General features: G+C 40.2%; 1 protein-coding gene across 1 annotated transcript; it reads left to right on the top strand.

Annotated features, from left to right (window-relative positions):
* The first annotated feature begins 3,211 nt into the window (after positions 1 to 3,211).
* On the top strand, positions 3,212 to 3,709 carry LOC131491789 (large ribosomal subunit protein uL24-like). The gene has a single exon (XM_058695138.1). The coding sequence runs from the start codon at positions 3,317 to 3,319 to the stop codon at positions 3,665 to 3,667; it is 351 nt and encodes a 116-aa protein (XP_058551121.1). The 5' UTR covers positions 3,212 to 3,316; the 3' UTR covers positions 3,668 to 3,709.
* The last annotated feature ends 21,660 nt before the right edge of the window (positions 3,710 to 25,369 follow it).

Here is a 25,369-nt window from a genome sequence, read left to right as displayed (position 1 = left end):
GAGAGAAGAATTAGGAAGTACAGGATTTATTTTGGGGTGATGGAAGTATTCTGGAATTAAGCAGTGGTAATGGCTGTGCAACATCATGAATATACTAAAACCACTGAACTGTATACTTTAAAATGGCGCAAATGGAAAATTATATGAAATATGAATTTTATCTCAATTTAAAATTTTACATAAAAAATAAATAAGATAAACATTTATTGTTTCTCAATTTCTGTGGATCAAGAATTTGGGAGTGAATTTCCTGGGAGAGTCTAATCTGGGGTCTTTCATAAATAGTTAAGATGTCAGCGGAAGCTACAGTCATCTTAAGAAGTCTAGACTAAACTAGACTAGAGCTGGAGAAATTGCTTCAAAAATAATTCATTCACATGGCTATCAAATTGGTGCAAGTTGCTGGTGGGAGGCCTTGGTTCCTCTCAATGTAGGTTTCTTCACAGGGCTGAATGAGTGTATTTACAACGAGGCAGCTGGCTTTCCCCAAAACAAGTGATCACAAAGATAGCAAGGCAGAAGATGACATATCTTTTATTTCCTAGCCTTAGAACCCATGAAAGTATTTTCACAGAAAGCAAGAGATTTTGTTTAGTTTCTAAACACTTTTCTTTCCCTATTAAGAAAGTTAAGGACTTTACCAACTAGAATACTGAGAATACAAATCTTCCAGGAATGATAGATAGATAGATAGATAGATAGATAATTGATAGATAGATAGATAGATAGATAGATATCAGAATGTTGTTCTATCCTATTTATTCTACTTTTTCTACATTATCAGCAGCTATAACTCCCACTAACCATGTCAGCATGAAGTGGGGAATAAAGGGAGGGGATTAGGACAGCAAAATGAGATAATGCCATCAGGTAAAGAACAGTAGGTGGAGCTGGAGAAAGATAAACCCTGGGGAAAAGGTATACAGGAAATTATAGATTTTCACAATACCATCTGTTTAGTTACTAGAGAGCCTGGCAGTGGGAGTAGCAGGCTATAGTATCTCAGTCCAGCCAAGCCAGACTAAATGAACGAGTGCTAGATTTTGCTATCTGAAAATAGAACACAACCAGATTCAAAAGGACAAAGAATGAGGTCAAAGACTATCCATTTACTGTATTTGTTGGTAGAAATATCTCTTACTCAATTGTACATTAGTAGGGGAAAAAGCATAAAGCTTATTTTTAAAATGCTGTAGAACAAGGAAGAAGGAATTGTATACTCAGTATAAGAAGAAACCTCAGAACATAATCTAATTAGATCCAGAAAAAGAAAACTCTAGAAATATGTTTGCCATTTTTAGCAGGGTATAAAAAAATAAGACTGTTTATCATTAAAAAAATTATCATAAAAACCTCTCATAGAAAAAATATAGGAACAATCTAAGATGGAAGGTAACAGGATGATATGAAAATGGAGATGAATGAGATGAGAAAAGTTACGAACTTCAGTATATAATCATATTTAAGTCTATATTTGGAGATAACATTTACACTATGAAAAACATGAGGGGAAAAGAATGAAGAATATACAATTTTTTAAAAAAGATATTTATGGAAGACAAAGAAAGAGACTTGGACAGAAGAATTATTCACGTTCCTTCCAAAGAAGAAAACTTGAGACAGAAGCAGTAATCAAAGACATATTTTAGGAATATTTTTCTGAGTTGAAAAACACTGGAGTATGAAAGTTAGGAAGGAAAGGGTTGACTCCTTCTCTACCCAGGGTAATAAATGACCTCAATCAAACGTCACTGTAAACATGTCAAGGGTACTTTTTCTTGAGTATTCTCTATCTACAGAATATTTTCATCAGGATATGCACAGTCTATCTAGTTGCTTATTTTGAATAGAGCTGGAATGTCCAGATTTAAGAAGCATAGCTGGAGAATAAGGGGGTAGTCACATGGGCATTTTCCTATCCACGTGTAGTTGATGGAATAATAAATCAAATGGTCCTTCAAAACCAGAATGGCTCCCTTTGTGAATAAGATTTCCATACACATTGTTCAAAATTAATTGGTTCTACACACATTGTTCAACTTCCATTTAGCTAATCCAAAACCAAAACTCAAGCCCAATGTGTAAAAATAAAAAGGACATTTTGGCAAACTTTTTCAAGCTTCTGATGATTTCAGGCTCCTTCAGGAAAGGAGTGCTTTATTTATACCTGGTGTTTGCCTCTATCCTTTGAATTATTAGGAGAATTTGAGGAGGAGAACGATCTATGATTGCCGTGTGTCTGCTTTGACTTCTGTGTTAGTACAAAGATTGGAAGGGTGAACATGCTCCAGGCAAGACTAATAACAGCAATAACTATCACTTACCATGGAGCTAGGTACTGTGCTATGCATTTTACATCCATTCTTTCATTGAATCTTAAAAACAAACCTAAGCAGTAAAGTACTATTGTTATTCCACTTTATGTTAAGGAAACTGAGGCTTAGAGAGTAATTTGAGGTCATTTAAGTGTGTATTTATTTATGAGAGAGAGGGGGTGGGGAGCAGAGGTAGGGCAGAGAGAGAGAGAGGGAAACAGAGGGTCTGAAGTGGGTCCTGTGCTGTCAGCACAAAGCCTGACTCGGGGCTTGAACTCATGAACCATGAGATCATGACCTGAACCAAAGTCAGACGCTTAACTGACTGAGCCACCCAGGTGTGCCTCTGAGGCCATTGAAGGTCTCAATTCAAGGGGTGCCTGAATGGTTCAATCGGTTAAGCGGCCAACGTTGACTCAGGTCATGATCTCATGGTTTGTGAGTTCAAGCCCCACATGAGGCTCTCGGAACGGAGCCCACTTCAGATCCTCTCTCTCTGCTCCTCCCCTGCTTGCTCTCTCTCTCAAAAATAAATAAAAACATTTAAAAAACATTTTTTTAAAAAAGGTCTCAATTCAAGTAGTAGAGTTGAGGTTCAATCTATGCTACTCGATTGCCAGGCTTGAATCCTCAACTACTGTGCCTCCTGCCTCCTTTTGGAAAAAAAAAAAAAAAAGAAGGAGGAGGAGGAGGAGAAGGAGGAGGAGGAGGAGAGAAGGAGGAGGAGGAGAAGGAGGAGGAGGAGGAGGAGGAGGAGGAGGAGGAGGAGGAGGAGAAAAGTTGGAGGAGGAGGAGGAGGAGGAGAGAAGTTGGAGGAGGAGGAGGAGGAGGAGAGAAGTTGGAGGAGGAGGAGGAGGAGAAGAAGGAGAAGAACTCTTCCCTTTTGCAGCCATCGCTGGAGCTGCAGCGGCCAATATGAAGGTCAGTCCGTTTTGGCCTCTGACCGGAGCACGAGCCGTAAAAGGCATTTCAGTGCACCTTCCCACATTCGCAGGAAGATTATGTCTTCCCCTCTTTTCAAGGAGCTGCGACGGAAGTACAACGTTCGATCCATGCCCATCCGGAAGGACGATGAAGCACAGGTTGTGCGAGGACACTACAAAGGTCAGCAAATTGGCAAAGTAGTCCAGGTTTACAGGAGGAAATACGTCATCTGCATGGAAGAAGTACAGGGAGAGAAGGCAAATGGCACAACTGTCCACGTGGGCATCCGCCCCAGCAAGGTGGTCATCACTAGACTAAAACTGGACAAAGACCGCAAAAAGATCCTTGAGCGCAAAGCTAAGTCTCGCCAAATAGGAAAGGAAAAGGGCAAATATAAGGAAGAAACAATTGAAAAGGTGCAGGAATAAAGTAATCTTACATACGACATTAAATAAAAACTGTTAAAATGATGAGGAAAAAAAGAAAAGAAAAGATGCACGTGTAGACATACTCTGGAAAAAAAAAAAAGGTGTAGAATTGTATAGATTAAAAAAAAGCCAAAACCTTACAGGCACACCTACAAACAAGTTGCGCACAAAGAAACCAGCTGGCCTCAGGCTTTTCTTTGGCAGCACAAGTGCCAGAACGCACTGGAGTAGCATCTTCAGAACTTTTAGGAGAGAAATGCTCCAATCCAGGTTTTAAATATTCACTCAAATAGATGTGAAGGCAATCAAAAGGCAATCTCATGTTTGTGAGAAACTAAAAGTCTCTCTACTCACTTATCCTCTTAAAAATCAAGCAAGCAAGCAAGCAAGCAAAGAACAACCTTGAAGATTAAGAGACAAATCAAAATTAATGGGAAAAATAGGAAGATGTAAAAGAATTGGCAACAAGTATCGAAAACATTTTGAAATAAATCTAAAGAATTATAAACTCCGTTACTAATGGAATACAGTTGTCAAACTAATCCTGACAGAAAGAAAGGTTATATAGTGTAAAAACATTTTAATTAAACTCCAGATTATATAACGAAAGACTAGAAATGGAGTTGCGAAAAGGAACTGTTATTTCTTCATTCATATATAGAAGAAAATGCAAAGATACCATTTCATTTCTTATTTTGATAATTAGAAAAAAATATAGTTAATAATATTTTTTAAAAAGCTAAAGAACTACTAGTGATCTTCAAAAGTAGAAGATAATAAAAGGAAATAAAACTGTATAAGATATAGGAAGATATTATCTTTATATGGATAACAAAATTATAAAACATATAAGAAGACCACAAGTACATGTTAATTTCTCCATGGCTCAGTTTCCCCATCTATAAACAGGACTAATAATACCTACGTGATTTGTTGTTGTGAAAATCGAAATGGTTAATGTACACAAAGTGTTTAGAATAATGTCTGGCACATTGGAAGTGGTATATAATATTAGCTGTATTATAGTATTACAGTGTATTTTTAAAATGTCTATAATAATACAATGTTATTTTTAAAGTCCTTTATAATAAGCAGACATTACTTTTCAAATTGAAAGAAAAAAATGTTACTTTAAAAAAAGTTAGACAACAGTTTTAGGGCAAATTTTTCTTTCCATCTTCCCTTTTACTATACAAAAATAATCAACTTTAAAAATTATTATACTATGTATATATGTAAATGTAGTGGCATAAAACTTGAGTTTGAATTTTAAGATCCTTGACATTGTAATTGCAAACCCTCTATTTACTTCTCCAAAACTCTACATTGCCTTTGGTTAGATTCCATTTTTTCTTCTCCAAATTGTACCCCAGGGATTTTAGGCACCAAATGTGATCTCATAAACTGCTAGAATTATAAAATATGCATTAGCAATTCCAACACTTTGGCATTATGTTAGGTTCCTTCACCCTGCCCCAAATTTGCTATGTCCTAACATCAACATTACCTCGAAGAGGGTCTGAAAAGTATAGCCCAGGTAATTATAAATGCTTGAAGAATCAGTTCTATAGCAATATTCATGACAGTAGATACTAGTGTATTTTCCATACCTTTCTTTTTCAGGTTAGATCCATAGAAATAAAGTGGAGGAATGTTCAGAAAATAGGAGCACAAACGTGTGTGCACCTACACTCCCACCTACCCGATATAAAACCTTTGAATTGAGACAGTGAATACTTGCAGTGTGAACCCAGTCAGCTCTTTCGACTCCTGGTTGTGTTGCATACTTGGAGTTTTAGTTTGCAAAGGAGGTAAAAGGAGAATAATGACACAGATGTGGGACAAGTTACACAACACTGCCTATCACAGAAAACGGTCCCCTTGCAAAGAGGAGCAAGTGCCTATTTTTCTTTTTTTCTTTTTCCTTTTTTAAACATTTATTTATTTATTTTTGAGAGAGAGGGAGAGAGAATGGGAGTGGGGGGGGAGAGGCAGAGAGAAAGGGAGACAGAATCCCAAGCAGACTCCGTGCTGTCAGTGCAGAGCCTGATGGCAGGGCTGGAGCTCACAAAGCATGAGATCATGACCTGAGCAGAGATCAAGAGGGATGCTTAACTGACTGGGCCACCCAGGCGCCCCACACCTGTTTTTCTGGTTAATGTCACGTCAGATTTAGGAGGACAGAGAAAAGGGGCGATCAAAGCCTTTTCCTAACTTCATCACTGGGGACACATTCATCAGTGTTTCTGTTCATAGAAATTCTCTTTACTAGAAATTCACACTAGACCACAGCATATGGGTTTCTCTTTGTTTTCTGGTGTTTCTTTTTTGTGCCTTTTCTTAGGCATTTTATTGGGAAGCTTTGGGAGGGCACTAACACAGAATCATGGAAACTCATTACTTCATTTTATTATTATTTTTTAATGTTTATTTATTTTTGAGAGAGAGAGAGACAGAGCATGAGCAGGGTAGGGGCAGAGAGAGGGAGCTACAGAACTGGAAGCAGGCTCCAGGCTCTGTGCTGTCAGTACAGAGCCTGACACCAGGCTTGAACTTACAAACCATGAGATCGTGATCAGAGCCGAAATCAGAGGCTTAGCCAACTGAGCCACCCAGACACCCCACATTACTTCATTTTAAACCATTTTTCCCATCAGGCTAAAACTTTAAATGACACAAACTGAACTTTAAAATTGCTGTTTGGAATTATATCTCCCTTATGGTTCTAAGCACACTTCTTCAGCTGAGTTCTAATATCCTGGGATTAGAGAACTATGCTAACATCCATATACTCCCCATGCCTTTAATGATTCTATTAATTTTTTTTCACATCTCTCAGTCATCATCTTTTTGCATTGAATTCCAAGTTTTTCAAACTTATTCTCCTTCACCAACACCCTATTGCCTTTGGTAACAAGAGCACATCTTCCCAAGAGCTTCATATGTGGGAATACTTAGGGAGCTAACAATTTGGTGCTCAAAGAGAGATTCTAAAATATTGGTTCACACAATGAAGAAAACCATGAACAAAACAAAAACACAATCTACTGAATGGGAGAAGAATTTGCAAATGATATATCTTATGAGGGGTTAATATCCAAAATATGTAAAGAACTTTTACAACTCAACACCAAAAAAACCCAAATAATCTGATTAAAGTGGGCACAGGAACTGATCAAACATTTTTCCAAAGAATTCATACAGATGGCCAACAAACACATGAAAAGATGCTCAACACCACCAATCATCAGAGAAATGCAAATCAACACCACAATGAGATATCACTTCACACCTGTCAGAATAGCTAAAATCAAAAACACAAGAAATAGCAAGTGTTAGCAAGGATATAAAGAAAAAAGAACCCTCGTACACTGTTGGTGGGAATGCAAACTGGTGCAGCCACTGTAGAAAATGGTATGGAAGTTCCTCAAAACATTAAAAATAGAACTACCATATGATTGAGTAATTCCACTACTGGCTTTTTACCCAAAGAAAACAAAAGCACTAATTTGAAAAGATATATGCACCCCTATGTTTATGGCAGCATTATTTACAATAGCCAAGATACAGAAGCAATCCAAGTGTCCACCCACAGAGGGGCTGATAAAGAAGATGTGGTATACACACACACACACACACACACACACACACACACACACACACACTACGGAATATTACTCAGCCATAAAAAAGAATTAAATCTTGCCATTTTCAACAAAATGGATGGGTCCATAGGGTATGATGCTAAGTGAAATAAGTCAGCCAGAGAAGGACAAATGCCATATGATTTCACTCACATGGAATTTAAGAAACAAAATAAATCAGCAAAGAGAGAAACAAACAAAAAACCCAGACTCTCAAACACAAAGAATAAACAGATAGTTGCCAGAGGGGAGGTGGGTTGAGGGACATGTGAAATAGATAATGGGTATCAAGAGTGCATTTACCCTTGATAAGTGCTGAGAAATGTATAGAATTGTTGAAACATTATATTGCATGCTTGAAACTAATATAACACTGTATCTTCATTATACTTGAACTTTAAAAATTAAAAATAAATAAAAGAATAAGCCATCATTGATGCAAAATAAGCAAGTAAATAAAATATTGTTTCAATGGGTATCTAATGGCTGTCAGAAAGAAATTAACTTTTATTAGCGAGAGAGTATACCACTTGCTTTATATGAAAAATGTAACACCATCAAAAAATATTGAAATGCAAGCAGCTAAAAAAATACTGTCTGAGTGTTCACAGCCTCTACAACTTCCTTCTAAGAAAAGTGGATTTCGGCTGCTGGACAGGTGCCCAGACCCTCCTTTGCTCTGTTGTACCTGAGAAACAAGCACATTGTGGGGAAAATAAACCAAACCTAAAGAAATCAGAGAGATTTGGTTATTCTCCATAACAAAGCACTCAAGCAGGAAGGGAAGGAGAGAGAGGAAGACCAACCACGTGGTTGGGTATTAAAAGAGTTTGCAGGAGAAAAGAGAGAGGAAATCATTCACTTCAGAAGCCAGTGCCAGATGTGTATGTGTGAGTGCTGTGTGTATGCCTGGAGAACATTCTGTCCCAGAACATGTACTATTTATTAAGGATATTCTGCCACTTTGGCATTTTGTCGAAAGGCACTGAGAAGATATGAACTACTTCCAACTATATTTTCCTGTCCTAATCCTGGGATGTATTTTGTCATTCATATAACACCACAGGGTGATAGGTCCACATGGGGCTCCAGATATATGTGGGTTACAAAGATAAGGCATTTATTAGATATACTGACCATAAAAAAACAAGTTAGTGTCTTAGAATTGCCTTCATTTCACTGTTTTTCCATCTCTTATGATTAGACAGCCATTGGCCACTTGATCCTCACCAGTGACAGCCATATATGATAACATGTAAATATAGATGCAGTTTAAAATATGGTCAAAACTGTTTTTTCCAGATTTTCTGATAGTAAGACATTTCGTAATTTTTTGATAACTCTTGTTTTCTCCATAGATTTCCTTTGTGATTTTTTTTAAACCAGACAACTTCTTGAGAGGCATATTTAAGTTTTACATGTTTACAAGGAAGTTTACAGTTTAAATGATAAAATAAATTATTCCAGACAAATAGCACCATGTCATGTGCCATGGGTTGTGTTCCCCTAAAAATGGCATGTTGAAGTTCTAACCTCCACTACCTCAGAATGTGACCTTATTTGGAAATGGAATTTTTTAAGAAGTAATGAAGTCAAAATAGTTCATTAGAGTGAGCCTTAATCCAATATGACTTGTGTCCTTACAAGAAATGGGAAGTTTGGACACCGAGTAAGACAGATATGCGCTAGGGGGGACAATGTGAAGAGACACAGGGAGAATGCCACGTGAAGGCGGAGGACGGGAGTTTTGCAGGTAAACAAGGAACTTCTGGTACTACCAGAAGCTGGAAGAGGCAAGGGGGAATCCTTACGCAGGTTTTAAAGGGAGCGTGGCCCTGCCAATACCTTAACTTCAGACTTGGAGACTCCAGAACAGTGAGACAGTAAGTTTCTGTTGTTCTAAACCACCCAGTCTGTGGTACTTTGTCATGGCAGCCCCAGCAAACTAGTCCATGGTGTATTAAACAGTCTTAGCATTTTGGCTGACTGTCATTACTGTCATGAGGGGACTATGGGATGGACGTTCTCAGGATTGCTATTGCTGTGGTCTCTCACTGTGCCAGGTGATTTGCAGTCACTCCTTGTGAAAGTACTTAACAGGTGAGTGTCTTCCCTATGAGGAATTTTTTTCTCTTCTCTTTTCCTTCCTCTCTCCCTCCATTCCTTCCTTTCTTCCTTCCTTGCTTGCTTGCTTGCTTCCTTCCTTCTTTTTTGAAGTTCAACTTGATTATATTGTCTCCCTCAGCAAGGTTGGGTCACTTTGCATTTTTCTAGAATTTAAGCAGTTGCTCATGGAAATCTGAGTTCACTGGAACCATATCATCAATATATTCTCATTTAATTTTAACATTTCAGCCTGATGCCCAGGTTAGACTCTTAGGTCATTGTCAACCACTTAATATGGCTTGGTTCACCCCCCACTCCTTGTCTCAACTCTGGGGCAGGGCTCAGGAATAGAATGAAAATGTGTGCTTTCACATTACTAATTTTTTCTTAAATTGAAATTTTAATTGTTGTAATTTATGACCCAGCAAAATGTTTCTGGCTTCAACATGGCTGTATCATAAGGGCTAAGTCAGAATACTTAATCAAAATGTTGAATCCCTGCCCCAAACTAGCAATGCAAGAGCAAGTTAACAACATTGGTATCCAGATACATTGACAGTGATGCAGGTTCCACTTCAATGATATCCACTGCCAGAAGGCTGTGGAGGAAGACAACCTTCTAAGATCCATTAGGGATCTTCCTATAATCTAACACACTCCTCTCCCACTACTCAAACACACTCCAATCCTGAGATCTGAAGGGAGGCCTTAGATGGGGCTAGAATTCCAGAAATCCAAATAATAGAGATCAAGACAAAGGAAATACCTCATTCTAACTGCATTTCAGGCTGGTGCTACTGATGGTCATACCAGAATTGTTACAAGACAGTAAATGATTAAACATCAGATGATTAAACATTCAGCCCCTTAGGTACCAACTTCGGTCTTTACTATAGTCTCCTACAAAGTGCATTTTTATTTAAATCAACTTTTGTATAAATTGATTGCAAAGTTTCCCTAGCTCTTCTCCCCATCAGTGTCCTTACAATATGACTTGGTAGCCCCTCCCACGTAGAGAGAGGGGAACTAGCCTTGTGACTTTCTTAAACCAATATAATGCAGCAGAAGTGATGGCATACCAGTTTTTCATGGCCTCAAGAGGCTTTGCATACTTCTGTTGTATCTATTGGACCCCTGGCTCTGCCATAGGAAAAGCCTGGTGGCAAACCTAATAGGGGATGATGGACCACGTGAAGAAGAAAGAAGGGGCTCTAGCTGACAGACAGCCAACCTCCATAGACTTAGCCACTTAGCAAACCTGCAGCTTACCACAGACACATGCAGCCCAGCAAAACCAAAAACCTGACCAACTTAATCTAGCTCAAATTGCCAAGCCACAGAATCATGAGCTCAGTAGTCATTCTTTTTTTAAGCCATTACGTTGGAGTAGTTTGTTTTGCAGCAATAACAAATACATCCTTCCATTAATGATATAAAAAAATATCATTGTGATATTTAAAAAAATAGCTATGAAGTCATGAGTCTGATATGCTACTAATATATTTTCCTAACATATAATAAAATGAATATGTAGTTATTAAATACTCTCACAAATTAAAGAAGTTGGGAAAAAGAAGATACTATTCCAGGCAAGGCAGATGGTCAAGAGGACATTTAGACAGGAGAGGAAATTTAACTAGATTTGGAAGAACACGTAGGATGTGACTGCACAGAGATCAGCCAGGACAAAAAATTGGATTAGGGAGGAAGAGGATATGCTACAAATATACGGTGCATTTGTGGGACAGTGAATAATTCAGCTTGGTTAAGACACTGTTTTGTAAAGTTCTAATCTGGAAAAAAGAATTTGGTTTTAAGAAAAACTTTAATGAAAACTAATGCTTTAAGCTGAAAGCCAAAAAAAAAAAAAATAGCCATCTGTTCTTTCAAGCTGAGACCAATGTATTTCAACACATTCTAACCTCACTTTTAACCTAAAGGAGTTGATTTTTAAGGATCACCACTCTCTTTTATAGTCTTTTTTCATTGTAAGGAACAGAAAATGACTTGCCATTCCTACATTAAATGATTTAGACCCAGTATAAGGTAGATTCTAGAGCCGGTAATAAGGTAAACAGAAAATGCCAGGGACCAAAAGTTTGGGCACCAGCTGATGCTCTTATGCAGCAGCTAATGAGCTGTGTTACTTTGAGCAAGTGATATGTCTCTGGATCTCAGCCTCCTTATTCATCAAACTCATAGGGTTAAACCAGATGATCTCTAAGATCCTTTCCAGCTCTAAAATTCTGTCATTCTCTGTCACAGCTCCAGCAAGACATGCAGTCATCAAGAGATGCTCAAATTCATGGCTGATTCAGCCCATTGGCAGGAAGGGCTTCTGAGTTCTTAAGGACAGAACATAATGTGGTCTTGGTTTACCAAGCCCCAAGTGATGCTCAGTGTAAACAGCACAGTGTAACTCAGGATCTTCTGTGTGTGTGTGTGTGTGTGTGTGTGTGTGTGTGTGTGTGTGTGTGTTGAAGTGAGGGTGAATGATGATAAAGTTAGGGTCTTATGACTCTATTAAAATTAGTCAGTTTGTAAGATTGTCAGGTCTCTAAGAAGCACTTAGATATTACTGGCTATTGATTCACACTTTGCCTGCAAATACTGTGGTCAGGGTCAGCAAATTTCCAAAGCCAGAACATCCTTAAAGGTCCTGGTGACCTTATCTTGGCAATTCAAAACAGCATTCTGTCACAGCACTCAAAACAAAGTCCAGTGTCACTGGAATGAATGATAAATGGGAAAGGAGGAGGAGAAAAGAAAGCCATCTTAAAATCACCACTTATTCAGTATCTATTCATTCAATCTAACCCTTTCTTGATTCTGGGTGCTGTTGTAGGCATTGGGGATATAGCAAGGAACAAAACCAACAAAAATCCCCGCCCTTATGGATCATACAATCTGTTCCCAACTATTCCTTCTTGAAATAGTCACGACATGTATATTATGCATACATCTGTTTGTGATGTTTGTTGTTTGCTGTCTTTTGCTTTCTTTGAGACAGTTAAGAGTTGGCAGAGTTGGAGATCATTTTCTGGTGGGGATGATTGGGGGACTGAGAACATCTGAAGGATACTTGCTTGGTTCTAAAACCTTGACTTAACTAATTTGGGCATTCAATCACTAATAGAGTGAAAGAACAAGATACAGAGAACCAACAAAAGCTAGGCTCTGCAGTTTTAAAACAAGTAAATAAACCGGATTCTCTGCTCCAAAAATACTCACAGCTTAGCTTTCCCTAGTAAGATAAAGAGACATGAAAATACATATTTACACTTATATGATCTATCTACAGGAGGGTACACAAAGAGGGGAGTAGGTAACTCTGCTGGGGGAAGCTTCAGGGACCTCTTCCCAAAAGAGGTTCTATAACCTGGATTTTGAAGAATAAGTCTTGTTGCAGGCTAAGAGGACAGCAAGTGCACAGGGAGGGTGGGTGTATTATGTTTGAAAGTGGTGGTGGTTCTGTGTGGCTGGAGCAGTCATTCTCTACCTTGTTGCACATGAAGATCACCAAGAGAGCCTTTCCAACTACAGATACCTTGACCCTACCACTAGATTCATTAAATCAGAATCTTTAGGGGTAGAGCACAGGCTTCCATGAAAGTTTAAAATTTAAATTTTAAAGCTCTTCAGGCTCTAAACAACTCTAAACCACAGCCAAGGGAGAGACCTATTAGGCCAAAATAGCACTTCTCAAATTTTAATGAAAATTAAAATAGGTTGTTAGTCCCTTTGACTTGACTTCTCCTGGGGCCATGGCCTCCTGGGTCTTCCCTCCCTGAGTTTAAGCACTGCATTCCAGCATCATCTCCATTTCCATGCCACACCCTATGCCCACCTCAAGCAGGATACAATCCTCTGGTCCTTAGCTTGTCCAGAAGGAGGTACTAGAAAGAAAGACCTGAGAGTCTGTAAGTCTGGCTGATAGTGACTTGTTAGGTGACCAAAACAAACTCACCTCTGTAGGCTTCAGTTGTCTCATTTATTTAATCCAGTCTCAGGAATTGGATTAAACAATCACTAGGAAACCCAATATAAAATTCTATAATTGCTATAACCAAAAGCATTTACTGGACATGATTACTTTATTGAAAATATATTGTGCAAGATTAATCCTTTTTTCCCCTAGATATAGAAGTTTATTTTTTATTTATTTATTTTAAAATGTTTTTATTTATTCTTGAGAGAGACAGAGAGAGAGAGAGCCGGGAAAGGGTAGAGAGACAGGGAAATAGAGGATCTAAAGCAGGATCTGTGCTGACAGCAGAGAGCGGATACGGGGCTTGAACTCACAAAGCATCAGATAATGACCTGAGCCAAAGTCATCCATTTAACTGAGTGAGCCACCCAGGCACCCCAAGAAGTTTGTTTTTTAAAACACAGAACCTGTCTTTATAAGCTCAATATCAAAGTGTAGAAAGATAAGACTTTTGAAATGTTAACTAATGCTTTGCCCCCAGATCTCTCCCCTCTGCCCTTCTCTCCTATTCCAGTAGGTAGGCAATCCTGTGCTTACTGCCTTGGGGAGTTGTGACACATTTGAAAGCAGAAACATGGTGTCTTCCCTGTTTTGATTTCCTTAAGTCTAAGCCTTTAGGGCAGAGGCTGCAAAATGGTGGCCCGAGGGGCAAAACTAGGCCATGGAAAGGTGTTTGTTTTTTGTGGTGGTTTTTTTTTCATCCTCAGTGGCTTTCTTTCAAAATGAATTAACTGCCAACATTTAAAATCAGAAAGGTTTACAAAAAGTGAAAATGTCCAGCTTCTTCTTGAAAAACAAATCGGAAGACCTGGTAAATTTGGATCTCAAAGAGAGGTCCAAAGCATCCTCTTTCCTAGATCAAAGGGTCCTGGAAAGAAGCAAGACCACAGAGCCTTAGCTCTGGCAGGCAGAGCCACACACAGCCCCAGGGACTCACCATGAAGATAGCAGGGAGGTCTGCCAGGACCAGGACCAAAAGATAGAAAGCTCAGTGGTAACACATGTGGTCCCACAGCCAAAGACTCAATGGGATCAAGGATGGATCTCAGCATATAACTTTGTATACAAGTGACATAAAAGACAGATATCTCCCATTACACTCATCTCAGTCCTAGGTAGGTGCCTTGGTTCTAGGTAAGCACCCCAGAATTGACACACAGTCAGTCCCCTGGGACAGAGAGAGAAACAGAAAATCCCAAACACAGAGATTAAGTCTCTGCCACATGGAAGAAATAGGGGTTCAAAATAGAAAATAATTTGCATTTTAGAAAAGTAAAAGAAATGCATATTTCATGCATATCTCAGTTTGGGACTCAGTTATGTGCCCATTATAAAAGACAGTAAAGACAGTAGGATTTTACTTATATACTTGTTTTCTTTTACCATATACTTGTTTTAAAAGGTGTAAACACACCCTTTAAAAAATGACATCAGATATGGATGAGAATACTGGTAAGAGAAAAGAACAACTATGGCTGAATCTTCTTTTCTAGAATGAGACAAAAATATGGTTCATTTCAAAGAGTTTGGAGATGGATTTGCTCTGTACACTGGTGGTCCTTCATATGATTGGATCATAGACTCCTTTGAGTAGCTTACAAAAGATACAGGCTTTTGTCCAAAAAACATACATAGACACCAAATTGTGTGCACAATTCCAGGGCTTCAGAACTCATCCCCCTTTGGAAGCTCACCATGGACCCTAGGATACAAAACCCTCCCCACAGGGGCTACCTATGCCTACCACTCTCCCTGTCCCCATTTTCCTCCAGAAAGTTTCAGTGAATAAAAGAAAATCCTCAGCCTATTTTGAATACAAAGAAAACTTCCACCCACAGTCTGCCACCCTGACACCCTCACCATCTGCAGCCATTTAAAGCGCTTGCCCATTCTCAACCCCTGTGGAGCCATCCTGCACGGGCCTCCTTTTGGAGGTCAAGTGGGTTCCACGCTCTGCCCTGAGCACCGTTTTTGGGACTGCCTGACCAACACATGTTATAAATAGAAGGGGATGAGGCCCTGAGTGCTCACCTCACTTCTGGCAGGGGATGCTTAGATTTGCTGCCTGTCAGGAAATTTACTCTGAACACAAAAGTATCCTGGGCAAGAGATGCTCAACCAGAAAGGGTGCAGAAGCATGTGGCTCGAAGGTGAGGCAGAGAGAACACTGTGCCAACTGGAAGGCATGGCACACTTCAGTTGACTCAGCTAATGCAGGCTTCAGTCCGGCCACCAACACCACATTGATGAAGCCTCCTTTGTGGGAACAACTGCTTTGGCTTGATGGCACCATGGAGAAAGACAAAGAGGCTAGTGACACAAGTCTGGTCACGGAGGACCCACTCACCCACCACACACATACAGCAGGCGCTACTGTGCATCAGGCCCTGGGCCAGGTACTCTGGAACCCCAAGTGCACCCACCTCCCTGCCCTCCAGGAGCACATCCACCCTGCAAGAGGGTGGGGCCAGGCAATCTTCATGTCATGTACTCAGTGTGGTCAAGGGTGCCCCTGCCTCCTCCAGCGAGTTGCTTTCCCCTCTAGAGCCCATTTTCTTACTTGCAACATGAGAGTGTCAGACATGAAGATCCAGAAGGATCTCTTCCAGGTTGTAAAAATTCTCTGGTTCCTTTGGCCTACATACAAAGCTTTTGCAGAGAATTTTATTGCTATCTTTGAACCACTAGATGGCAATTGTACTTAGTTGAGAAGGAATGCTGACTTAGAAGTATCACTGTTTTAAAAAAATGGGTTGCTTAAGGAAGCGAGGAATTATATAGGGTTAAACAGATGAAATCGAAATGTAAAGCAGCTAATAGTGTCTGCTATCTGTATGATAAAATATGCTTAAGCAGTTATCAAACCAATATATCTAACTGGTCTGTGCTGATTCAGCAGGCACTTGTTTCGAGGCTGTGGTTTGGGGGCAGGCAGCACAGTGCTCTGCACTGATGTCAAGAGACCTACTTCCAGTCCCAGCTGCTCTTCTATGAGGCTGTTGGACTTCGGTGAACTGCTCATCCTCCCTCTGCCTTGGTTTCTGCATCTTTAAAAAATGTTCTTATATATTTTTTATGCTTACTTTTTATTTTTGAGAGAGACAGACAGACAAACCGAGCATGAATGGGGGAGGAGCAGAGAGAGAGAGAGACAGAGACAGAGACAGAATCTTAGGCAAGCTCCAGGCTCTGAGCTGTCAGCACAGAGCCCAACGCGGGGCTCAAACCCATGAACTGTGAGACGATCTGAGCTGAAGTCGGATGCTCAACTGACGGAACCACCCAGGCACCCCTTTAAAAAAATTTTTTTAAGTTTATTTATTTATTTTGAAAGAGACAGAGATAGCACAAGTGGGGAGGGGCAGAGAGAGGGAGACAGAGAATCCCAAGCAGGCTCCACACTGTCAACTTGGAGCCTGATGTGGGGCTCAAACTCACAAAACCGTGAGATCATGATCTGAGCCGAAACCAAGAGTCAGACACTTAACAGACTGAGCCACTCAGGCGCCTCTCTGCATCTTTAAAAGGAGGAGGAGCTCAGCCATACTCCGTGAATTAAGCCCTAGGTCTAGCAGTCTATGATCCTCCAGATAAGATATGCCAGTTAATAAAAGATTTCCAGCACTAAATACGGATGAGAAATTCCAATATTGTTGACCTCTAGGACAAGAGAAAGAAGTCTTACAACCACATACACATTTTGAACACAACATGCTGCCACCATCATTTGAGGCAGCCTGGGGAGTATATGCCCCTGGCTGGTCAAAGCAGTCTTTGCCAAACTAAGGTAAGCACCCCTTCAAACCTGAAATTGGCTTCTGCTCAAGGGAGTGTGCAGCAGACCCAACTTGTGTGGCAGACAAACCACCTCATTCATGAGCAGTCAAACAGCTTCCACTGGAAGTGGCAACGGAAAGCCTTCCGGCCTCCTTCCCAGGCTGCTGCCATTTTGTTTCTCTCATTTGTTACTCCACACTGGCTTTGTTTCATCCCACACCCCTTCCCCGGGGTGCATCAAAGTTCACTCTGGTGGGGGGAGGCACCCAAGGCTCCCAAGAACAGAAAATATCCCTTGTTAGTGCCCATAGCCACAAACGAGTTAGCACCCCCAGTCTAAAGCCCTTTCTCCTGATGTGGTCTATTGACTGTGTATCAGAATCAGTCATGTTAAAAATGCACATTCTGACCCTACCTAGATCTGCTGTGGGGAAGCCTAGAATAAGCATTTTCACAAGCATCTGGATGAGACTGAAGTTTAAGCCTCATTGCCTCACAACAAAGCCCTTCATCAAGATCAAGGTTACCTGAACTACAGACAACTTAGTGGAATTCTAGGCAGAGAAACTGGAATAAGGCCTAACAGGGTGTGATTGCAGAAGGCATATGTGGTATTTGTTGAAACAGAAAAGATGTCAGAGAGAGGTTTGCCATGTGGGGCTTCTCTGAGAGGCAGTGCTTTTGTAGAGTCTGGGCCTGCTTGCTTTCTTTAAATGTGAAATTCACATTTTCCTTCCCGAATTCATCAGAACGAGGGGCAGCAACTCACCCTAATTAGCCATCTCACAAGAGACTGGTAAATAAACTAGAATGTTATGTCATTAATTACAAGGAAAGACAGAACTGCTAAGCAAACTGGAATATTCATGTCAGCATGCCAGGGAGTTGCTCTTTTTTAGAAAAGTCTACATAGGAAGGCAAATTACCATTAGCAGGTGGTTTGATGAGCGTGGAGTAAAAGCATGGGAATTAGATAACATTAATGTCAGGAGACACAACCTTCACCAAAGGAAGGGAGATAAGGAAGGGAGATAACAGACCTTCCTGCCATTTAACTACGTCCATTTAAAACGGACAAGACACTGTCCCTATTTTTAATCTTGTAGGAATACACTTGGCAAAGGAACTAGAATCTTCTGTGTGGATAGCCCCAATGATAAATCCTTGCTCTTTTTTGAGGGGTGCTATTTTTCCTGAGACCTTGGTGGTCATCATATGTGTCAACTCCATCTTTATTCCGTTTAATTATAAGACAACTGAATAGGATTCTTGAGAAGCACTTTAGTCCTCCTGACTAATAAAATGTCTTAGGGCAATTTTCTCTGCAAATAGGATTCTAATTCATTACCCATATTTTTGTTTGCATCTTCAACCCAATCTTCAAACTTCCTAAACACATACTTGAGCAAAATGAGGCATAACAAATGAAATATTTTTGTTCTTACTGAACTATGTTCAAATTACTCACACACCTGATACTTAACATCTCTTCTAATTTACAGCAGAAGCAGCCTTAGATGGAATGGAGGCCATCTATGCCTTATTTCCATGCAATGCTCATCTAACCTAACCTATACAGATCTAACTGAGTTTCAGACTCAGTTTCCAGTCTAGGTCACAGTGGTATGCACAGCCTCTCCAGCATTCCATGGGTCCACTTTGTTGCCATTAGTCACTTGTCATGTTGGATCTACTGATGTGATCTGTCCTCTCGAGGTTTATAGGTTAAATTTTTCCAAAATCAACTTATATTTAAGGGAAAGTACAAAGCCAGAGAAAACACACATACTAAAGGCTTGATTATGCTTGTAACAGCTGCTGTGACTGCTGAAATAGAAAACACTGGCGTCTTTCCCAAGATCCTATATTTAAAATAAAAATATAATATCACTGTAGATATAAAATGATTAAAGTATTAGAGAAATAATACTCTTAGACCTGGTTCACATTTTCCTATTTCAATGAAGAGAATGGGATTATCACATAGAAGAGAGCCTAAGGCATAGACAATACAAAATAAATAATTTACCAGACATTTGTATTTTCATTTGTAATGCACTTTTAAATTTTACACTACAATGTGGAAATAGAAGTAAAGTGTTTTGAAAAACAATTTTTAATGGAAGCATTCTCTGACCATACTATCCTGTCTTTCCAGATCTTTCCAACCCTCCTCTGACTCTATCTGTTCTCTGATCTTCACAAGATCTTCAGCAACATGCATATTTAATTTTATCTCAGCCTTTCACTTTACATCAGTCCTTTCCTGCTTCATCCTTCCCTCTCCTGCCCAGATCCCATGGTTCATCACTTCAGCTACTTTCTACCTAGAAAACCCAACTTCTTCATCCCTTTGCCCTGCTGTTATTTCTGTTTTATAATCCCCAACCCTGGATTAACCCAAACATATTTAACTTCTCCAGCTCTGCACACTGGTAGCCAAGCATTAAAGAAATACACATGGCTGGGTGGATTGGTTCTACTGTAGGCTTAGGATTTCCAGTCTCATCTGGTCCCCAGTGCTTCTGGTCAACCTTGTCTGTTTCCCTAGTCAGTTTCCTTTTTCTCTTCTTCTCCATGGTACATCCAAACTTTTGCCACTTTTCTAATGCTCCTTAGCCCGCCTCAAGTATCCCCACTTTATTTTTTTGTAATTTTTTAAAGTTTATTTATTTATTTTGGGGGCACCTGGGTGGCTCAGTCGGTTAAGTGTCTGACTTTGGCTCAGATCGTGATCTCGTGGTTTGTGAGTTCGAGCCCCACATCGGGCTCTGTACTGACAAGCTCAGAGCCTGGAGCCTACTTCAGATTCTGTGTCTCCCTCTCTCCGTCCTTCCCCCACTTGTGCTCTGTCTCTCCTCTCTCTCTCAAAAATAAGTCAACATTAAAAAAATTAAAAGTTTATTTATTTTGAGAGAGAGAGAGAGAGAGAGTGAGAGAGGAAGAGAGCGAGCCAGTGGGGGGAGGGCAGGGAGAGAGGGGGACAGAGGATCTGAAGCAGGCTCTGTGCTGACAGCAGAGGGCCAGATGCAGGGCTCAAATTCATAAACCATGAGATCATGACCTGAGGCAAAGTTGGACATTTAACCTACTGAGCCACCCGGGTGCCCCGTGCCCTACTTTCTTTAACTGATGAGATTGAAATGACCGGTATGAGGTCCCTCAGGTCTCCACCCCCCACTCACAAGTTTATCTGCACCTATATCCATCCTTCCTTAATGACTTGGAGGATGTGTGCTTCAAGGCCAATATTCACCACATTACTCTTCCCCATTTCCATCCAGGAATTTGTTCTACCAATGATTCATTTGTTCTGTTTCTTCAACTTCTTCCTTCTGGTTTCATCATATCATCACTTAATCATGTTCAAGTCTCTTCTAAAAAATAATAAATAAAATTCCCACCATCCTGCCTGCTTTCTCCAGCTATCACTGTTTATATTTTTCTCTTCACCTCCAGGCCTCTGGAGTCATCTCCATTCAACTTTGCCACTTCTTTGCTGTCCATACTATCCTGCACCAAATATGATTTGGCTCCCGTCCCAAAAATCCACAGGAACTTCTTATCCTAAAGTCATCAGTGACTTTCCCATTGCTAAAGCCAGTGGGGTAGCTCATTCTTTCATACTTGAGTTCTCTGAAATATTTGGCAACACTGTCTGCTTTCATTTTTGAAATTCTTTTCTCTAATTTCCTGTAGGTATATAGGCTATAGATATTCTGATGATTCTCAAACCATATCTCCAGCCCAACCCTCTGCCTAGAGGTTCAGACTCCCATGTTGAACTGAACACTAAATTCCTCACCTCAATCCAGAAGCAACATATCCAAAATGGGTCTCATTTATTTCTCCCAAAAGCCCTTCCTTCTGTGTGTCCCCAGTGGCCAAGTCAAAAGCCTGGCAGTCATTCTTAATCTCCCCCCTCCAAAGACCATCCTTACAGCCAATGGTTGCCAAGTTCTTTCTATTCTACTTTTTAAAAAGAAGGCCTCATTTCTGACCTGCCTATTAAAAGAATCAACTGACTATTCTCCTGCTTCCCATCTCACCCTAGATCAATCTTGTGTGGAAATTAGAATTCTGCAGCTTTCAATCTGCTCTTCATCTATAACTTCCATTCACTGAACGAAAACACTGGGCTTGGGGAGAGTGAACCCAGCTGTAGTGAAGGGTGCCAAGTGTCAAGCTGATTCCTTTTTCAATATTTGTGTTAAACAGATGAGATTTTTTTTCCAGCTATAATCATCTTGAATTATGCATCTGTGAGTTGCTTTAAGCAGAAAAGTAAAAGAAATAAATGTGTAAATGTTCAGAAGAAGATTGCGCCATGAAAATCACCATAGTGAAATCATTTGGTGGGAATATGCCAGGTTCTTATAGTAAGAATAAAGCTCATCAGTTCCCTCTGAAACGGAGGGACTTGAGGTACTAAACCACAAAACCCCATCTTTGTGCTCCAATGAGAAATGAAGATAAATCAGAGGACAACAATGTGTCTGCCACTCCTTCATCAGTCTTTCTGACACATATGGATAGATAGTCACTCCACCACTCAGAGCCCTACTCTGGGTCATCATGATGCATTTTCCAAGAACCGGGTCATCATGATGCATTTTCCAAGAACCATCTGGAAGGTGTTTTGGAAGAGAAAGGCCTAGAAGTCTTCAATGTTTACGAAACATCACATGTTAATTAGACTCAAATTATTATCTCTGAAAATTTAAAAGAGGGGCAAAAATGAACTAAATACCATCCAAGATTCATTTCAGCTCAAAATTCTGAAATCTCCTTAAGTCACTGTTTTTTAACTTTGGTGACAGTGGGGGTGGAGGAGGTGCTACAAATTCCTTTAAGAAGCCAGCAGAAAAGAGGGATTCTCTTTTCTGGAAGATATTTACATACACTCACACACACACGCACACATGCACACATACACAGCTTTATGTATAATTGCAGAGATTTCATACATGCCAGTTTAAAACCTCCTGTCTATCTCTGTGCACTGATTAGGCATGAATTTGAATATGACCAAAAGATTTTCTTGTGTAATCAGATAAATATAAGATTGCTACCCAGTACCCCCCCCCCAACTCAAAGTGCCCAGCCTATCAAACCCATTCCTCTTCCATTTCTAGAGGACTCTTGCCATGGATTTCCCTGGGGTGCCCAGCTCTCAGCTCAGCAGAGAATACTGCTCTTCAGCTAGGCCTATGTGTCTCAGACAAGAGCCTTTGAAAGATTTGGTCCTTCTCCTATCATCATGCCCACACCCATGGGCCTGGCTGCATTGTGGCACTGGTGGGCTTTCCTTTCCAGTCAGACACAGTTGAAACTGGATGAGAAGTGGGACATAGAAGGTCAAGATGGTTCAAGCTGCCCATTTCCTACAGACACAAGAAGAAATTGGTCTGGTTTGCCAGCAGTTTGAGTCAGAGATGGGTGCCTGGATAAAGAGAGAATTGGTGCCATTAAAATGAAGGTTTTAAGGGTTTTAGAGGTGCTGGCCATTGGGCTGTATGAGCAAGACCTATAGAACTGGAGCTTGTATCATGAGGCGAACACTGTAGTTAAACGTTTCTCACAATTAAATGTTCTCAGTACTCAGATCACTCCATATCTTTGAAAATGTGGGACGGCACTTGGTATTTGGAAAAGCATCATTTTCACTACTTTATTATCACCATTGCCATGTAGGCTCCTATCTCTCTGTCACCAATACCCACTCTGATTTCCCCACATCCTTCACTTTCTGGGAACTCCACTCCACATGATTTCCTAATGGCTGTTTATTTACCACTTGCATTTCCCTACCATTTAAAAGCTTTTTCAAGAACTTCAACAAATAGTCACAATTTCATCTGACTCCCTTCTAATTCCAAGCCATGAGAAAATATTTTGCATGTCATAACGACTAGATAAACATGAGCTGCAATTTCCCCAACTGATGAGAAAGTCCAATTTTGTTTCATGTTATTTCTGCAGAATCACAGAAAACAAAAGGCTGGCAGAGTTCCATGGGGGAAAATAAGAATTTCAGCAGTTTTAGCTAATTCCATTACATCATCATTTTCCAAACTCACCAGTTGTCATACCATATTGCAAAATGTCACCAGCAATTTCACTATCTCATATATTATGGAGAAAAGAGAATTTTGTTGGGTGTCTGGAGAGAAAGCAGAAAAGGAACTTGTGCAAGAGAAGTGTCACATATAGTCATGTGTACACTTGCCTCCAACAAATTCTGATAGGTGCAGAGAAGATTTTGACAAAGTGTTTTCATTCATAACATTTATTTTTTAAAAAGAACAAAACTGCCAACTTGAGTTTGCATTATTGAGCTACCACATGTGTTTGGTATATTGTGTAGAATACAATACTCATAAAATAGACACTTCTTATGGATCTCAAGAGTAGGGTCTATCTGCCTGGAGCTCCCTACCTCCCCGCCCACACACACACACACACACACACATACATTTTCCTTACCTGGTTCATCTGAGGGCATTCTTCATGTTTCACCAGATTGGACAAGTGATTATAAGCCCAATGTGGGTGGAGAAGAGACTCCACAACTGAGGTTATGCCAACCTGTTTTGAAAAGAGGAGGAATAGTGAGAAATTAGCAAGCAAAAGTTTTCAACAAAAACTATGTCTTTCTCTTCCTGTTCTAATCCCCAGGATGCTGAACACTAAACCATTACTTATATATGTAAGCAGTAAAGCCATATAGGAGTTGAGAACACAGAATGCTTGGATTTGGGACCCCTAGTCCCAAAGGTTACTACCTATTACTATCTCACAGATTTCAGGTAAATCATTTAATTTCTTTTTGTATCAGTTTCTTCATTCCTAAAAAGGAGAATCATAATCATCATCATCATCATCATCATTATCATCATCTCTGAGGAATATATAAGATGCATAATAAAAGGAGTTATACGGGCACTACCTTGTGTCTAGAACATAGTATGTACTATACAATTACTTGCTATTCTTGCCTCATATGTTTTTTTTTAATGTTTATTTATTTTTGAGAGAGAGCATGAGCGAGGGAGGAGCAGAGAGAGAGGGGGACAGAGTATCTGAAGTGGGGTCTGTGCTGACAGCAGACAGCCTGATGTGGGGCTTGAATCCACTATAAGGTCGTGACCTGAGCAGAAGTCAGATGCTTAACCGACTGAGCCACTCAGGTGCCCTTCTTGCCTTATATGTTTAAACTGTTTTACTGGAACAGGATAAGCTTTTGAATTATAATCGCCATCTCTTACAAATATACTTCATTCTAATCTGGGACTCCTTCCCCTTTCACTCACTGGACCACCACTATCAAGAGGGAAAAATGACACTGGGAATAATCCCTTGGGAAGAACACTTACAGAACCAGCTTTCTCCCCCTGATGCCTGAGAAAGGATTAAAAAACTTATCTGGTTGGGGCGAGTGGGTGGCTCAGTTGGTTAAGCATCTAACTTCAGCTCAGGTCATGATCTCACAGTTCATGAGTTTGAGCCCCATGCCAGTCTCTGGGCTGACAGCTCAGAGCCTGGAGTCTGCTTTGGATTCTGTGTCTCCGTCTTTCTCTGGCCCTCACCAGCTCAATCTCTTTCTCTCTCTCTCTCTCTCTTTCAAAGACAAATAAACATTAAAAAAATAAACTTATCTGGTCTGAGGTTGGAGGGAAGAATTAGAAGGAAAGCAAAAGAGAAGAGTTTGATGATGGCATCTGAAGAGGGTCCTTGGACTTTAACATGATCTAATCCCCCAAGACTTCCTATAAATGAAGAAACAGTAGAACCCCCAAACAAGAGTGAGGACCTGAGAGGAGAAAAGATCTCTGCCCTGAATCCCAACTGAACTTAGTAGTGCTGTCTTCACAGAACAACCTACCATGGCATAGCAGTAGCTGAGCAGAGATGGTTGCAGATGGTGTTGAAACAGGGAAGACCTAAAATATCCCCATTGGGTTTGCCACTGATCAGAAAGTTGTGGGAGCAATAAAGTTCCACTGTGACACAAAGGAGTGTGGGAAAGTTTCACTGGGGAAAAGAGAAAGCCAAATTAAAGGAAGATACAGTCCTGCTGCAAGGACACCCCAGTAGAAGTAGAGAGGAAAGTATGGCTAGACGTTCAGTTAGGAACTTGGTGTTTCAATAGATGCCCACATGGCAGGATAGCAGTACCTGAGCATA

The sequence above is a fragment of the Neofelis nebulosa genome, chromosome 12, assembly GCF_028018385.1.
Source record: "Neofelis nebulosa isolate mNeoNeb1 chromosome 12, mNeoNeb1.pri, whole genome shotgun sequence".
In the NCBI taxonomy this organism is placed as follows: Eukaryota; Metazoa; Chordata; class Mammalia; order Carnivora; family Felidae; genus Neofelis; species Neofelis nebulosa.
The sequence above is the reverse complement of the archived record's forward strand: the minus strand, read 5'-3'. Positions and strand labels throughout refer to the sequence as shown.